Source organism: Hyperolius riggenbachi, chromosome 4, assembly GCF_040937935.1.
Source record: "Hyperolius riggenbachi isolate aHypRig1 chromosome 4, aHypRig1.pri, whole genome shotgun sequence".
NCBI lineage: Eukaryota > Metazoa > Chordata > Amphibia > Anura > Hyperoliidae > Hyperolius > Hyperolius riggenbachi.
This window is the reverse complement of record NC_090649.1, coordinates 208,733,323-208,751,978: the sequence shown is the minus strand read 5'-3', so window position 1 is coordinate 208,751,978 and position 18,656 is coordinate 208,733,323. Positions and strand designations below refer to the sequence as shown.

The 18,656-nt window shown below is 41.6% G+C and overlaps 1 protein-coding gene across 4 annotated transcripts in view; it reads right to left on the bottom strand.

Annotated features, from left to right (window-relative positions):
• Window positions 1–12,433: 12,433 nt before the first annotated feature.
• The window catches only part of DVL3 (dishevelled segment polarity protein 3), a 163,873-nt gene continuing 157,650 nt past the window's right edge, over window positions 12,434–18,656 (bottom strand). For 2 of the 4 annotated variants that reach the window (XM_068281300.1, XM_068281303.1), the window contains 3 exons: window positions 17,559–17,771; window positions 13,808–14,209; window positions 12,434–13,396 (listed from right to left, as the gene is read on the bottom strand). In XM_068281300.1, the coding sequence (XP_068137401.1) occupies window positions 13,362–13,396; window positions 13,808–14,209; window positions 17,559–17,771 (650 nt within the window). In that variant the 3' untranslated portion in view covers window positions 12,434–13,361. Of the gene's footprint in view, window positions 14,210–17,558; window positions 17,772–18,656 lie in introns of all 4 variants that reach the window. The other 2 variants (XM_068281301.1, XM_068281302.1) reach the window with 2 other exon arrangements.

Below are 18,656 nucleotides of genomic sequence, written 5' to 3'. Positions count from 1 at the left end.
AGACTACTCCTCACGGTTTAGGGCCCCTAAAATGCCAGGGCAGTATAGGAACCCCACAAATGACCCCATTTTAGAAAGAAGACACCCCAAGGTATTCCGTTAGGAGTATGGTGAGTTCATAGAAGATTTTATTTTTTGTCACAAGTTAGCGGAAAATGACACTTTGTGAAAAAAAACAATTAAAATCAATTTCCGCTAACTTGTGACAAAAAAAAAAAATCTTCTATGAACTCACCATCCTCCTAACGGAATACCTTGGGGTGTCTTCTTTCTAAAATGTGGTAATTTGTGGGGTTCCTATACTGTCCTGGCATTTTAGGGGCCCTAAACCGTGAGGAGTAGTCTTGAAACGAAATTTCTCAAAATGACCTGTGAAATCCTAAAGGTACTAATTGAACTTTGGGCCCCTTAGCGCAGTTAGGGTGCAAAAAAGTGCCACACATGTGGTATCGCCGTACTCAGGAGAAGTAGTATAATGTGTTTTGGGGTGTATTTTTCCACATACCCATGCTGAGTGGCAGAAATATCTCTATAAATAGACAATTGTGTGTAAAAAAAATAAAACAATTGTCATTTATGGAGATATTTCTCCCACCCAGCATGGGTATGTGTAAAAATACACCCCAAAACACATTATACTACTTCTCCTGAGTACGGCAATACCACATGTGTGGCACTTTTTTGCAGCCTAACTGCGCTAAGGGGCCAAAAGTCCAATGAGCATCTTTAGGCTTTACAGGGGTGCTTATAATTAGGCACCCCCCAAAATGCCAGGACAGTGAACACACCCCACAAATGACCCCATTTTGGAAAGTAGACACTTCAAGGTATTCAGAGAGGAGCATAGTGAGTCCGTGGCAGATTTCATTTTTTTTTGTTGCAAGTTAGAAGAAATGGAAACTTTTTTTTTTATTTTTTTTGTCAGAAAGTGTCATTTTCCGCTAACTTGTGACAAAAAATAAAATCTTCTATGAACTCACCATGCCTCTCACTGAATACTTTGGGATGTCTTCTTTCCAAAATGGGGTCATTTGGGGGGTATTTGTACTATCCTGGAATTTTAGCCCCTCATGAAACCTGACAGGTGCGCAGAAAAGTCAGAGATGCTTGAAAATGGGAAAATTCACTTTTGGCACCATAGTTTGTAAACGCTATAACTTTTACCCAAACCAATAAATATACACTGAATGGGTTTTTTTTAATCAAAAACATGTTTGTCCACATTTTTCGCGCTGCATGTATACAGAAATTTTACTTTATTTGAAAAATGTCAGCACAGAAAGTTAAAAAAATCATTTTTTTGCCAAAATTCATGTCTTTTTTGATGAATATAATAAAAAGTAAAAATCGCAGGAGCAATCAAATAGCATCAAAAGAAAGCTTTATTAGTGACAAGAAAAGGAGGTAAAATTCATTTAGGTGGTAGGTTGTATGACCGAGCAATAAACCGTGAAAGCTGCAGTGGTCTGAATGGAAAAAAAGTGCCTGGTCCTTAAGGGGTAGAAAGACTGTGGTCCTGAAGTGGTTAATGAGTAGACTACACAGGTGGAAAGTATGACGTGTTTATATTTATTTTGACTCTTAATTTTGAGTTCTCTTTCATTTAGGTTCTCTTTAAAGGACACCTGAAGTGAGAGGTATACAAAGGCTGCTATATTTACTTCCTCTTAAACAATACTAGTTGCCTGGCTATCCTGCTGATCCTCTGCCTCTATTACATTTAGCCATAGACACTGAGCAACCATGCAGCAGCTGCATGCTTGTTTCTGGTGTGATTCAGACAATACAACAGCCAAATAGACCAGCAGAGCTGCCAGGCAACTAGTATTGTGTAAAAAGAAATAAATAGGGCAGCCTCCACATACAGTGGAGGAAATAATTATTTGACCCCTCACTGATTTTGTAAGTTTGTCCAATGACAAAGAAATGAAAAGTCTCAGAACAGTATCATTTCAATGGTAGGTTTATTTTAACAGTGGCAGATAGCACATCAAAAGGAAAATCGAAAAAATAACCTTAAATAAAAGATAGCAACTGATTTGCATTTCATTGAGTGAAATAAGTTTTTGAATCCCTACCAACCACTAAGAGTTCTGGCTCCCACAGAGTGGTTAGACACTTCTACTCAATTAGTCACCCTCATTAAGGACACCTGTCTTAACTAGTCACCTGTATAAAAGACACCTGTCCACAGAATCAATCAATCAAGCAGACTCCAAACTCTCCAACATGGGAAAGACCAAAGAGCTGTCCAAGGATGTCAGAGACAAAATTGTAGACCTGCACAAGGCTGGAATGGGCTACAAAACCATTAGCAAGAAGCTGGGAGAGAAGGTGACAACTGTTGGTGCGATTGTTCGAAAATGGAAGGAGCACAAAATGACCATCAATTGACCTCGCTCTGGGGCTCCACGCAAGATCTCACCTCGTGGGGTGTCAATGGTTCTGAGAAAGGTGAAAAAGCATCCTAGAACTACACGGGAGGAGTTAGTGAATGACCTCAAATTAGCAGGGACCACAGTCACCAAGAAAACCATTGGAAACACATTACACCGCAATGGATTAAAATCCTGCAGGGCTCGCAAGGTCCCCCTGCTCAAGAAGGCACATGTGCAGGCCCGTCTGAAGTTTGCCAATGAACACCAGAATGATTCTGTGAGTGACTGGGAGAAGGTGCTGTGGTCTGATGAGACCAAAATAGAGCTCTTTGGCATTAACTCAACTCGCTGTGTTTGGAGGAAGAAAAATGCTGCCTATGACCCCCAAAACACCATCCCCACCGTCAAGCATGGGGGTGGAAACATTTTGCTTTGGGGGTGTTTTTCAGCTAAGGGCACAGGACAACTTAATCGCATTAACGGGAAAATGGTCGGAGCCATGTATCGTGAAATCCTGAACGACAACCTCCTTCCCTCTGCCAGGAAACTGAAAATGGGTCGTGGATGGGTGTTCCAGCACGACAATGACCCAAAACATAAAGCAAAGGCAACAAAGGAGTGGCTCAAGAAGAAGCACATTAAGGTCATGGAGTGGCCTAGTCAGTCTACGGACCTTAATCCAATAGAAAACCTATGGAGGGAGCTCAAGCTCAGAGTTGCACAGAGACAGCCTCAAAACCTTAGGGATTTAGAGATGATCTGCAAAGAGGAGTGGACCAACATTCCTCCTAAAATGTGTGCAAACTTGGTCATCAATTACAAGAAACGTTTGACCTCTGTGCTTGCAAACAAGGGTTTTTCCACTAAGTATTAAGTCTTTTATTGTTAGAGGGTTCAAAAACTTATTTCACTCAATGAAATGCAAATCAGTTGCTATCTTTTATTTAAGGTTATTTTTTCGATTTTCCTTTTGATGTGCTATCTGCCACTGTTAAAATAAACCTACCATTGAAATGATACTGTTCTGAGACTTTTCATTTCTTTGTCATTGGACAAACTTACAAAATCAGTGAGGGGTCAAATAATTATTTCCTCCACTGTACTTCTTACTTCAGGTCCCCTTTAAAACAAAAACTTCCCAATTATTTTCCAACCTTGAGTGCTTTTACCTGTATTGGAGATTATTCTGTAGGAGGATCCAAGTTTTTGCTTTGTAACAATGCACTGTATATGTCACTGCAGAATATTGTGGTCGTTTTGTGATTTCATTGTTCCCAGCAAGGCACCTTGTACCAGATGGCGCAAAGCAGCCCCAAAACATAAACAAGCTTCATCCATGTTTCACAACAGAGATAGTAAATGACGTGTCAGTAGGGATGATCAATGATATGCAAAATTGTCCGAGTTGATGCAAATGCATGAACTTTTGAAATGGACCAATCCATTTAAAGGACACCCGGGGTGAAAATAAACGGATAAGAAAAACAATTGCAATTATCCTCCTCCTAGAAATGACTTTTTTTTTTTTTTTTTTTTTTTTAGATATTCCACATGTGTATTTTATATTTATATCTACTTTTAAGCTTTCACTGTTTCATTGTTTCCGCTCAGTGACACATTCATTGGAGCATGCCAGAGCTAAAATCTAAGAATAATTGACCCTTTTTATCTCTTTCCTGCTCTGAGAATCCATTTTCTGCTAGAAAAAAAAAAACCACACAGCATAGTTATTAGTGTGCTAGGCACTGTACATACACATGTATTAACCACTTGAACCCAGAGGTTTATACCCCCTAGTGATCAGGCCATTTTTTACAATTCTACACGTCTCAACTGTAATCTTTTATTGCTCGGTCATAGAACATAGCACCCACATTTATTTTCTTGTAACAAATAGAGCTTTGTTTTGGTGCTATATGATTGCTGCTGCTATTTTTATTATTTTATTTAAAAAAAGACAGACATTTTGAAAAAATAAAATAAAACTAAAAACATACAGCTAAGTTAAGTGGCTTCCCACTTAATTGTCCCTAGACTTATGCTTCATACACACTTGAGATAAAAGTCTTTGGAAAATGAAAGATCACAGACCAATTTTACCCCCTTCCATGTAGTATGAGAGCCATACCTACACAGTCTATTCTATGGAGCTGATCTCCCCATCAGATAAAATCTTTGCAAGATGCTGCACACATTCAAAAGATCAGTATCTGCAAAAGATCTGTTCCTGCAAAAAATCCATTCCTGCAAAATGCATTCATAGTCTATGAGATCTGCAGATCCTCATACACGCCTGGTTTAACAGACATTCATCTGCAGATCAGATCCACCAGGATGGATTTTCAGATCTGCAGATGAAGTCTGTTAAACAAGGCGTGTATGAGGATCTGCAGATCTCATAGACTATGAATGCATTTTGCAGGAATGGATTTTTTGCAGGAACAGATCTTTTGAGTGTGTACGGGCATCTGTGTGTGCAGCATCTTGCAAAGATTTTATCTGATGGGGAGTGCAGCTCCATAGAATAGACTGTGTAGGTATGGCTCTCATACTACATGGAAGGGGGTAAAATTGGTCTGTGATCTTGCATTTTCCAAAGACTTTTATCTCAAGTGTGTATGAAGCATTAGATACACACATTACAGGATACATATATAGGCATTAGAGATGTGGCGAACATCTCCAATCCCTGGGGCTTTTACTGTTTCTGGGTCGCACTGACCCGGAATAGAACGCATGCGCTGCCCGGCGGATCGTTCATGATGTCATGAACGACGTCACGCTCATGCGCAGAGAGTGCCCGGCAACAGGAGCGCGATCGAGGACGCGCTCCGCCGGGCAGCACAGGCGTACTACTCCGGGTCAGTGCAACCCGGAAGTAGTAAAAGCCCCAGAGATGTTCGCCAGGCGAACAGTTCGACGCATCTCTAATAGGCATATGACTATGGTGGGGATTAGACAATTGGTGACAAGACAATATACTCTTTACAGTGCTGCGTAAGATGTCAGCGCTATATAAATACTTGCATGCATAATTGCTTAAAGAGACTCTGAAGCCTTAATAAAAATGGCTTTTTTCCTTATATATAGCAGGTGCATGTGTGCCCCTGCTAAAACGCCGCTATCCCGCGGCTGAACGAGGGTCCTTTACCCTCCAAACCCCCCCCCCCCCTGCAAAACCAACGACCAACTTGGTCGTAGATTTTGCTACCCCTGTGCGCTTCCGTGTGAGGCCGGGCTATGAGCTGCAGCCCTGCCTCACACGTGTCTATCAGCGGCGGATTTCTGCCTCTCCCCCACCCCTCAGCGAAGGCAGACTGAGAGGGGCGGGGGAGAGGCGGAGATCTGCCGCTGAGAGACGCATGTGAGGCAGGGCTGCAGCTCATAGCCCGGCCTCACACGGAAGCGCTCCCCAGGCAGCACAGGGGGGATTTGGAGGGGAAAGGACCCTCGTTCAGCTGAGGGATAGCAGCGTTTTAGCAGGGGCACACATGCCCCTGCTATATATAAGGAAAAAAGCCATTTTAATTATGGCTTCAGACTCTTTAAAAAAAATTAAATACAGCCTGCCAGCACCGATCATTGGCTGGCAGGCTGATGGCTGGGATCCGCTGGGCACAGTGAAGGGAGCACGCGCTCGTGCGAGCTCCCAGTCAAATCTTGCTCTTTGCGAGGTGGCGCATATATGCGTTGGAAGAACAAGAGCGCTGCGGGCCGTCAGCCAATCTGGGTTAGGCGGTCCACAGCTGCTTAAACCCAGGTTTAAATTGATTGGTCCATTTTCAAGCTGCATATATTTGCATAAAAATCTGCAGATCATTGATCATCGCTACATGTCAGCCATTTCAGCTTGCATGCAAATTTAATGCATAATGTATGCAGTTTGGAATCAGGCTGAATCGGTGAGAAGTGCATTTGACAGGGTCTGTTCCAAGCTGCAATTTGCATAGTCAGATACAAAAATATTGGGACATCACAATTGTCACATTTTTGGCTCTATACACAACCACAATGAATTTGAAATGAATATGATATGCTTTTGAGGCTCACCAATGTTTTTTCTGGGTCCCTTAACCTCTTGAGGACCGCAGTGCTAAACCCCCCTAGTGACCAGGCCATTTTTTAGTAAAATAGGCCACTGCAGCTTTAAGGCCAAACTGCAGGACCGCACAACACAGCACACAAGTGATTCCCCCCCCCCCCCCTTTTCTCCGCACCAACAGAGCTCTCTGTTGGTGGGGTTTGATCGCTCCCCCCATGTTTATTTTTCTTTTGTATAAATATTATTTCGTGTTTTTTAATAAAAAAAACTGGTTCTTTAAATACCTTCCCTCCCTCCCCACAGCCAGCCAATTACGGCGATCGGCTGTCACGGGCTTCTGCCTATGAGAGCTGATCGCTCTCTTGTACAGCAGCGCTGTAAATAGACAGCGATCACGCCGTCTAACAGTCTCCTGAGCGGCAATAGCCACTCGGAGACTGAAGGCAGGGTGGAGCTCCGACCCCCAAGCAGGAGATCCATGCGCAGCCTGTGCGCGATCTCCTGCATTCGCTGGCCCCAGGACTTTATGCCAATCGGCGTTAGGTGGTCCTGGGGCTGCCGCCGCGGCCACGCCCATCGGTGTGACAAGGTCAGGAAGAGGTTAACAAGTGGGAGGCACATATGCAAACTGTTGTAATTCCTACACAGTTCACCTGATTTAGATGTAAATACCCTCAAGTTAAAACTGACAGGCTGCAGTTAAAGCACATCATGTTCATTTCAAATGAATTGTGGTTGTGTATAGAGCCAAAAATGTTAGAATTGTGTCGATGTCCCAATATTTATGGACCTGACTGTACAAGCCATAATTATGAGCATCTGACTGACCATCTTCATGTCACAGTCCTTATTGTGTTCTTTTGACAGCTTTATTTTTGTTTATAGACAAAGGTCATATAATCCACCAAAAAAATCTCAAGCTTTTTAAAACATGTCAATAGAAAATTCTCCTAGAAGCACTGTGCCATGTTAATTTGCATGTTTGCAAATCCAGTAAGGATGTATATTTTTCTTGCTACAGTGGAGTATGTTTTTACATAAAGCCAACTGTTCAGTAACATGACCGATGAACCTTGACCTTAGACTTCATCCTGTATCTTTCTTTGGAAGTTCTCCTGGGCTTTATGCTGAGTATTGTAACTTTCATTCTGCCCGCGCTGGTGTTGCATTTGTCATTTCCTCTTGTGGTAGCTTCCAGTGTGGCTACTGTACCATAAATCTTAAACTGCGGTTTTGTTTTGTTTTACAAAAGTTTTGATAGCTCAACAACTAGAGATGAGATACTAATAAAAAAAACAAATACATCCACTCATTTTTTTCAACAGGTACCAATCATTTCATGCCCATTTTAGAAACTCTTTGTTGAAAGAACAATACTTTTTTTTCACACTTGGTTTACTCAGTGACATTTCAACAACATGCAAAAACACATGGTACAATAACCTTTTGAGCAAACTTTGCCTCAAGTTTAACTGAAAATTAATCGAACTGTCAAAACAGACTCCAAATGGGATGATCCTTGACTTAAAGCAAACTTGAGGTGAAAATAAAATTTCAGATAATACTATGTGTTTTACAAAAGTTAAGTAGAACAGAACCGAGTCTCATTTTACTTTATTTTAAGACTTAAATCTAAACAGCAGTTATGACCAGTCTGCTCTGCTAATCTAAAAAAAATAAATAAACAGAAGTAAAGGCTCTTTGAACTAAAACCATATCAGAAGCCTTTTCCCACTTAGATGTATATATTTTGGCCTCTATTTGCATCGATAACTTTTCAAACAATTTCTTAGTAGGTCTAATACTAAATGTACCTACATGTATCTAATCATGACCCTTATTCACAAAGGGTCACATGCTCTGTACCAGTTGTAGTAACTAACATCGCTGTGCGCTTCCTGCCATAGCTTCGTGAACTGTTGAGCAGTTCAGCTGAACTGCTCCGCAAGTACACCGTTCAGTCATCCTTTTAAAGATGGCTTACTGATAGTTCCCTATGTCTCACACCATTTGCATTCCTTAAACTGAACTCGAGGTGAAAAACTGATGAGGTAAACAAATAGTATCCATCTTCCTACTCCTAAAAACGTTTTTTAGATTTCCCCATCTCCTTTTACACAGCAAATTGCAATTCTGATTTCTGATTCTAATTTGTGATTTTTTACTCGATGCAAGCAACACATGATGAAAAATTCAGAAAAAAAACACAGCTTACAGGATTTTTTTTTCAATGCATTAAAAATAAATAAATCAGGAATCACATGTAAAGTTGCATCAAAATCAGAAATCGCAATCACATGTAGTGTAAAAGAGCCCTTACAGTTTTATTTTAGGTTTTAAATTTTAAGAAGTAGATTTAACCACTTCACCCCAAGGCAGTTTTTACCCTAACGGACAAGAGCGATTTTCACCTTTCAGTGCTCATCCCTTTCATTTGCAAATCGCTTAATTACTACTAATCACAATGAAATGATCTATATCTTGTTTTTTTCACCACCAATGGGGCTTTTTGGGGTTGATATTTGTTTTTAGTAATTACTTCATTTTCTATGCATTTTAAAGGGAAATGCAAGGAAAAAATGAAAAAATACACTATTTATCCAATTTCATCCCCTACGGTTTTAATATAAACACTGCTACTGTACATAAAACCCACACATTTATCTGCCTATTTGTCCTGGTTATCACAAGATTTTAGTTATGTCCCTAGTACAAAGTATGGTGACAATATATCATTTGGAAATAAAGGTGTATTTTTTTGGGTGGGTTTTCTTTTTCCACTATTTTCACGTGCACGCGTGGGAGCGCGCGCACAGCGGCAGCAGCACTGTCTGACTTATAAAAACGTCCTGGAGCCATGAAGAGGCTCTAGCAGGACGTTTTTATAAGTCAGCATGTCATTAAGTGGTTAATGTTTTATTGTCTGTGCTTTTAAGTGACCCAGAGGTAAAATATATGAACTAATGCTTTTCTACCCCTACATTCAGAAGCAGTTTTCTGCCAAGCAAGAGTTTTACAGTTGTAATTCCTTATCAGAAAGTATTAAGGTGGCCATACATTGGCCTCAATTCACTAAGTTTATGCTGGAGATAATAAGGTAAGAGAAAACTTACCACCACACATCGGTATTGCCTTATTAAGGTGTAGAGATACATTTTCACAGTGAGAGAATTATCTTATTTCTGTCCTGAAGTGTACCAAAGATTACATGTGACAGACCTGTCCATATAGGCCTAGTGCACACTAGAGTGTTTCGGCTGCGGTTTGCGACCCGCTTGCGGGTGCGGATCCGCTAGGGTAATGTATTTCAATGGGCTGGTGCACACCAGAGCGGGAGGCGTTTTGCAGAAACGCATACTCCCGGGCTGCTACAGATTTTGAAATGCGGATGCGTTTCTGCCTCAATATTAAGTATAGGAAAACCGCAAACCGCTCTGAAAAACGGCACTTCAGAGCGGTTTGCCAGGTGTTTTTTGTTACAGTAGCTGTTCAGTAACAGCTTTACTGTAACAATACATGAAATCTACTACACCAAAAACGCTTCACAAAACCGCAAAATGCTAGCTGAAACGCTACAGAAAAAGCGTTTCAAAATCTGCTAGCATTTTGCGGATCTGCTAGCGTTTTTGGTGTGCACCAGGCCATACAGTGGCAAGCATACAGACACCTATGCTGTGCTCCTTTTATTTTTTCCCTGCCTGAAAGAGTTTATAATTAGCTATGGAACTGACAGTTTTTCTCCAGTCAGGACTCAGTCGGCTCACTAATAAATTTCAGCTATAAAACACTTTCCTAAGCAGAAACCTGGGCTTTTTACTGTGAGAGGAAAAGATAAAAAGGTCAATAGTTCATGTCTTTTTACTCTGGGACTCTTGAGACACTGCAATTGAGCAGAGACTGTGAAAAATTAAGTCTGCTTTGTAAATGTTCATACATAAAATAAAACCTTGAGATATCTAAAAGAGTGATTTTTAGAAGTAGAAGGACAAATCCAATTGTTTATCTCATCCGTTTATTTTCATCTCTGGTTCACTTTATAGGGGATTATATAGGGTATCGTCATAGTGGATTCTCAGCAAGGCTTTTATTCTTTATAAAGTGATTCCCTAAAAAGGATTTATACAAAGATGCTGGCCAGCTTCCCTGCTCGCAACACAGTTTTTTGGAAGTTGGACAGAGCAACTGCCATTCACTAAGTGCTTTTGAAAATAAATAAATCCCTGAAAAACCCCTATAAAGAGATTGACTAGTCCAAATCCTGTCACTTCTGTGAGATTTTTACTACCTACTGTAAGTGACAGCAACATAGGAGAAACTTAATGTATGGCTCATTTTACTCTGGAAAAATGTAATTTTTACATACATATTTTAAATTTTACAATTTTTCGCCATAGTGCCCCCTAAAAGACCATATTCCACTCTCCCAGCCCTCCCTCTTCACCCCAGCACACTCTGAGGCTGCCAGGTTGTGAGCAGTTCCACCATGGTCATGGGACGAGTCCACTACAGCTCTGCCACATCAGTGCCCAGAGACAGAAGAATGCGCTATGGAGGAAAAAGGTTTTTAATTTGTAAATATGAGGTTTAACTATTTGTATCTCACTGATATCTAGAAGACTTTTTCTAGATAAAACAGTCTGCTAGATGTCAATGAGATACAAATAATTGCAAATGTTAAGATAATTGTATTCAAATGTACTCAACTTGAAAACAGACCAATCCAGCCACTGCAGCATCTGGTTTGTCAATTTTCAAGCTGCTTTAACTCATAATGATTTGCATCTCATTGACCATTCTGATTACTTGCCAGCAAAAGCAATTTGGCAGAAGGAGCTTAGGTACACTGTGTGCATGGAGCATTGAAAAACAGTGCTAAGTTCAGGTTGGCCTGTTTATCACAGAATGTATTAGCTAATTTCACCTTCACATAACTGAGAATTAACATAGAAAAGTGCCTTTAAGGAACTTAAAGGAATGATTTACAGATTCCTACCACTGTCTTGAATTGGCACATTATAGGCTTTACTTCCATGGCAAGTTTTACACTTTTTGCTGCCTGAAGGAAAGCCACATATCCACTAAAAAAAGTGCAGCCAGTAGCTGTTCCCCCACCCCCATAAGAAGTTCAGCCAACATCTGGCCCCTACCCTTAGTAAGAAGTAAGGTCATATTCTGAGTCCACAAACACACAGTTTTTAAGTGCCTTCCTCTCCAACCACCTGAATTTGAATGGCAGAGTGTGCAGAGAAGTACAAATACTCCAACACTGGCTTTTCTCCTCTTCAGCCTATCACCATACAGAGGCCTCCATCTGCATACTCCTAATGCATGTTATGTGACGTCAGAAGTATACAGAAAGATGCTTTTGCACAGCGACAGGCTGCAGTGTAGAAGAGGAGAGAACTTAGCACTGAAGCACTGGACTAAGTATTTGTGCTCTGACACTGCATACTAGAATTTGCTGCCTAAATCATGTTTCAGGTGACTTCATGGAAGGGCTGGCCCAGGTTACTTCTCAGTAAAATAAAGTTATTTTTAAATTAGAATTTTGTTTGGAAACATTAAAAAATGTACCTTGCACAGCTTTCTCAGCATTTTTTGGGGGGTTCATTTAGGGTCACCACAAAAAAATCTTGTTGTTTTGGTTCTGTGTAATGTAACTGGGTAATTAGTAATTACTATGTTCCATTGACCTTATTCAAATTTCACGGCATATAAAACAAACCTAAGAGTTCAATGGTTTATGCTGTACAACCCAAGGACTTGTGATGCGCGACTACTAAAAAGGAATCAATCTGTGTCTTTATTTGAATTGAACACCAGTTTGTTGTGTGCTTTTGTTTTCCAAGAAAGCGACAACAAAAGTTTCTCTGTTATTCAGAGGCAATAATTCTCACATTCATAAACCCTAGGAAATTTGGCTTGCAGTGGCAGGAGACAGACAAACATTGCACTGTTTTAAATGAATAGACAATCCATGGGAAAGACCATGAGCAATTAATGACAGGACATAAAAGGTGTGAAGATTTATTGCAGCAGAAATATCAGTGCAACAAAGCAATGGAAAAATAACACGGGCACCTACTCGGAAAATCTGCTTATAGGCGTCTGGCTCCCAGACAACACTTGAATGTTTCAGTCCATTGCAGAGCATGCAAAGTGAGGGCAGAGTATGCTCTAAAAAACAAGTCTACCCATGGGTAGATAAGGCAATTCTCTAAATTCTGCCATTGTGCCATCTTTGCGCTGCTGTCCTTTCCTCCTATGTTTATTCAGAGTCTCAGAGGTTGTAATTAAACAAAAAAGTACAATTTGTTGTCGTTGCCCTCAGGTCAATTGTGCCTTTAACTGTGGTTCTGAGGGCAAGTAGCAGAGGAAGAGAGTGTCATTAGTGAAAAATAAAATATATACTAGCACCATTCCTGGAACATCTCTCCCAAGAACTTATGTAGTGTAACAGCAACAGAACACCTACACTCCTGAAAAGAGGCATTGCCCTTTGGGCTGCTAGTATGATGTGCAACACAATATTTAATAATAAAATAAAGGGCAAAACTGCAGGCCTCACTGGCAAAAAAAGGCTTTTTAGAAAACTGCAGGTTAACATCCCAACTAAATGTCAAAAATATGTACCTTTTTTTATCAAGTAGCTGTGAGAGTAGATTTATAATAGAGTATATGTGGCTGGTTCAACATCAATTAATATGAAAATTCATGGCACTCCAAGAATAGGATGGGGGGGGGGGGGGGGGGGGGGGAAAGACACGTTCATTGTTGCAAATATGTAAGGCTTGTGGTGCTTCACTCCCGTCATTCGTCTTCTACTTAAAAAGCAATATCTTCCTGTGGCAACAGATTTTTCCTCCTCTATACAATGATGTCATGCTGAAAGGAAGGGATACCCTCCGACTGAGGATCATACACTTTCACTGGCAGCTCGCTCAGAGAAAGTCAAAGACCCCCGAATTCTTGGCTGCTTGATAAAAGAAACACAATGGTGAAAAAAAACCTAATAAAATAAACTGTAAATACAAAAAAAACCATTCCACTACTGAGGCCTTTTTCTTTTAGATGCAATATTAATTTGTTAAAATCAATCTGTTACAAAAGCCAAGCAACAAGGCAAGAATGCGGCCAGCCTCCTCCCTTTGCACAAACACACAGTCTGGAGCAGGGTCTGAGAGATTAGGTGCATGGATTAGTGGCAAGTGAAAGGGTCCGTGCGAACATCACACACACAGCTCATCAGGACTGGACCGGGCCCTCCATTTTGGTTCTTAGTATCAAGATGTAAATAATAATTAGGAAACTTTCATATTAACACAAACTGCTAAAAACAGGGCCAAAGTTGTAAAGTTTGCTCACATAACATCCACAAAGAACTCACTGGGATTGCCCATGGCCATGCGGAAGGACTGTCTACTAGCGGTGAGTTCAGGTGGGACGGAGGCTAAATCACGGCTGGGAGGGGCTCCTGGTGGCCCCATCACTGGCGGAGGTGCTGGCATCATCATCATTGGCGGGCCATAGAGTGGGGGTACACCTGGGGGGCCATATGATTGGTGTGTATGATGGCTCCTAATGCTGTGCGCAATGGAGTGGTGGCTTCTGTGGCTGTGTTCACTGGCTGGAACTGAACGTTCACTGGCTGCTCTGTCTCGCCGCATACTACTCCGTGTGGTGTGGTCTGATTCACTTCCACTCCCTCCAGACTTTGAATCTCCAGCTTTAGGGTCTCTGTCTTTTCTTTTCTCTGTGCTGCTGCGGTTGGAACCACTGCTTCTACTACCTGCAAAGGCCAAAAAGAAATGATACACTGGATGAAAATGTTCCTTCTAAAAAGTGATGCTTTAATAAATAAGCATATCTGCAGAAAATTAAAAAAATGTAAAAGAAATAGTTTGTGGGTGGTCTTTGCAAACCCTTCACAAAACATATGAAAAGTACACCAACACCATGCTCCATTTGGCATATAAATGTTAATAGTTCACACGCAGACAAATCTATAACCACAAATGTCAGTGTAGTCATACGAAAAAAAGATGCACGCTAGGGGATTTCCTTCTCATACAATCTATCCCTGTTGCATTAAGGCAGCAATCCTCACCTCACCAGTTCCTGGAGACTCCCAGTGAATAGAAACAATTTATCTCAAATCCCCAAAAACAGAGTAAGGCCCAGTGCACACCGAGCGGTTTTTGGAGCGATCCGCCGGCCGCATCCGCCTGGAAAAATGCTTGGCTAATGTATTGCAATGGGATGGTGCACACCGGCGGTTTGAGGTTTTTGCCAAGCCGCAAACGCGCCTCCTGCTGCGCGTTTGCGGTTTGCTAAAAAACCTCAAACCGCCGGTGTGCACCACACATTGAAATACAATAGCCAAGCGATTTCACTGGCTGATGCGGCTGGTGGATCGCATACAAAATCCGCTTCGTGTGCACCCGGCCAACTATCTGCTCTCTGCTCCCAAAACCGCTAGCGTTTTGACGATCTGCTAGCGGTTTTGGTGTGCACTGGGCCTTAGTCATGAGGGAAGAAGAGAAGAAAGTCAGAACCACAGTGTTTGCTAATCTGGACTGGGACACACACACACAAAGCTCGTCAGAAGCTTCGTTTATTTGCAGGGTGCTTGCAGCCAGCTGCAAGCATTCAGCACTTGCGGTGACCACTGCATGTGCATCTGAGTCAGCATTAGCCGACCCTGGAATCTTCAGTCTGCATTTTTCTTTTTTTTTTTTTTACTGGGCAGTAAGTGCACCACAGTGTCAAATGCTGACAAGCTTGTGAATACTAACACTCCCATTTCGTTGCATAATTTTGCAACTGAAAGGTGCTTGACCCTGGCAATTGGTGGATAAACAGAACATTTAACATGACGTTTAGCTGTTCGTCTGAAAGAAGTCTATGCCTGGCACCTGGCTGCAGAAGCTCCAAATGACACCACTTCTGTACCACAAGTCTGGATAATGCAGCAGTGTGCATTCTCCTATTTTATTCTATAGCTCCCTGCTGACAGTTATTCTGGCTTGGGGGATTATGCAGTAGAGGTTCTTGTTTTTGTACTCAATGCCAGCCTTTGGGAACTTATGGGCTTAGATTTTCTACAGGAGCCTTATTTTATCTCTTCAGTAGTATTTAGGGTAAAGCAGTTTTTGATCGACAGGATTGAATGAAAACTACATGTAATAAGCTATTTGATTTTGACATACTATAAGCCTACTGTCTCATGCTTGAAACTTCATCTGTTAATTAGGAACTGTAAGGTGAAAAAGCCCTGTAGCCAATGGAAATCCAGCTGAAAATGTGAATTTCCACCCACATAGTGACTTTAGTCATAGGCCTAATTAAAATTGAGCCTTGGATGCCCAGCCTTGTGGGTAATTACATTACATTCAGCTACTTCTTGGTTTGCTTTAAAGCCAGATATCTCAGCAGTCATACCTCCTACACATTGGTTCACATGAGTACTTCAATATTCCCTGCCTGAGTAACCAGTCAGACTGGGGGGTTGCAATTTGGTACAGAAGTAGTTTGGTGGTGGTCATCGTCCCCACTCTCCCCTCAAAATTTGTAGCGAGTATAACTCATTCAGAGCCGAAGATTGCAAACAGATGGCAAAATAGCAGCGATTTTGCTAGAATTTTCAGTGTGCCTAAGCAATCTGGATAAACTTGGGTATTTATATAAGAAAAAAAGGGTGTGTCTTCAACTAAAAGCATTACAAAAAAAAACCTCTAGCTCTGCATGCCAGTAGTAAACAGGATTCCTCCCATGCTGCACAGGCGCCTTTTCTACACCACACACTGACAGAGTAGGAGAATTTTTTTTCTCTCTTTTTGCTCATCTCTTTTCAGCATACCACACCCTTTTCTTTTGTTTAGTAAAAAAAAAAAAATGTCCTGTCCTTACAGTTCCTCTTAAAGTCCAATTCCACCCAGCACCATATCATGGCATGGCTGGGGTGAGAATGGCTAGGATAGTCATATGAATGAGAAGGATTGTCATTTCATTCCAGCAATACAAAAAAATGGAATTCTGAACTGCAGAATCCATTGGACATTTTCCGGTCACACTTCTAGATTCTGCACTTCCTGCTGGTCCATTTAGATGAACTAAAGTCTCCTACAGAAAAAAAATAAAAAAGGCCAACAGAAAACTGCAAAGAATTAACATAATGAGAGTGGTCACACACAAGTTCCAGGAGGCCAGGGCAGGGGCGTAGCAATAGGGGTTGCAGAAGTTGCGACCGCATCGGGGCCCTTAGGCCAAGAGGCCCTCCCTCAACCACAGTATTATCTCTCTATTGGTCCTGTGCTCATAATTATCACTTCTACAAATACTTTTTATAGTGATAATCATTCACAAACTGTTCCCCATCCCCTTCTTGCACCTCTGATACTGTAGTTGCCATTGGCAGGTTTTGGTGCGCCGTATCAATTGTTATGTATACAGTGCTGGGGAGGCCCTTTGTAAAACTTGCATCAGGGCCCACAGCTCCTTAGCTAAGCCACTGGGTCAGGGCAACAAGATTTCAACTACAGCAGTCCAGTGGCAGACTTTTTTTGGTATATCATCAAACCCACATTCCCCTCCAGCCATGCCATTAAATGGAACTGCACTTAGTTCTTCTTGTGCAATATTACTGTTTGATGAGGTCATTACAGTTTTGTAATGAGGGAAGTGTGTGGAAACAGCAATATAAGGTCATTACATATATGGTTCCCATGCTTGATTTAAAGTGCTTTAAAATAAGTTATTTCTCTAACATTCAGAAGGCTATTGGGGCTTAGTAAGGAGTCCTCTGGCTAGACTTTCTAACATTGCTACGATCTACTGAGCGCACCCTAGTGGCTGCAGCTCAAGCGATTTGAGTCTGCTAGGAGAAAAGGGCAATATAAATGTTATTTTCTTTGTGGTTAAATTTTAATGACTATTGGGCTTTGTCAACTATATAAATCCTGAAGCCTTGAGGCTTTTCTTTTAATTAAAAAATTACTTAACATCTACATTAGATATGTAAGTTATGATCGCTTATGTTAGACTTTGTAAAACAACAGGCACCTGATCTAAGAAAACAATACAGCAATAAAAACATTTGAAGAACCGATTGTATTAAGGGAACCATTATCTTTACTCACCTTCACTGTGTTGACTGCCAGCGCTGCCACCTCCATAGCTAAATCCAGGATCTGGAAAACCGGGGTGTGGACTGTAGGGATGAGGCAATGGATACTGGTACTGAAATGCCATAGGCCAGGGAGCAGCTCCTGGGTGTGGAAGGGGAGCCAATGTGTCCTGATCAGACGTTCCACTGGACCCATCGTGGTCATTGAGGGAAAGGTTTGCCATATCTGGGAATTGACAAATAGTTTGAATTAAAATTCCATTATATTAAACGCTAAACAGGTCATGGTATACAGTTTTGAAATCTTAAACTAGCACCATCTTGCTTTTATAATCCATTAGAACATCTGCCTGGCTTGCACGGACCTCCCTCACTTATTGTGCAAGTAATTTCAAGTTTCTGCACATTTTTTATGCAAATATATGCATCTTAAAAACTGATCAGTGCTGTGGTATGTAATTGGTCCATTTTAAGTCTGCATACATTTGCTTAAAATTTGCAGCAATTATTTATATCTCATTGACAATCCCTAATCAGTATGTAATACTGCCAGCCTGATTATTAGGTAAACCAAACATACCAAAAGTGTAGGTGGTTTTACAGAACCACCTACACTTTTTGCATTGTGCACTACAGGTAAGCAAATAACGCAGAAGTAGAGAATCTATCCTTGGGGGGGGGGGGGGGGCAGCATGGATGCCCCCCCCCCCCCCCCCTAGGCTTAGGCCACGTCTGGGGGGTGTACCATCCATGTTCTCTTGCTAACCACCCCCCCCCCCCCAGTTGCAGCGCTCCCGGGCAATGGATGCTTTGTGGGGGTGCCTGCACTGCCCCCCCCCCCCCCATTTCTTGGGGGTACAATGAGGCCTACACGCGGCATCCCTGTTGAGATGCAAAGTATTTTGCGTGGGCCAACTCCTGCAGGAATGGCAGGGAGGTAGCCTTAGATCCTGCATATTTCGGTAGGCGAATGCAGCATGCAAACGCTTTGCTATTTTAATAAGACAATAGTCAATTTAAATCAGTCAATCGACTTGAGGCAGCCAGTATATATGTCAGGTGAAGACTGTTCAGAGCACACACCTTTTCACTCTCCTCTAGTATGCATAGC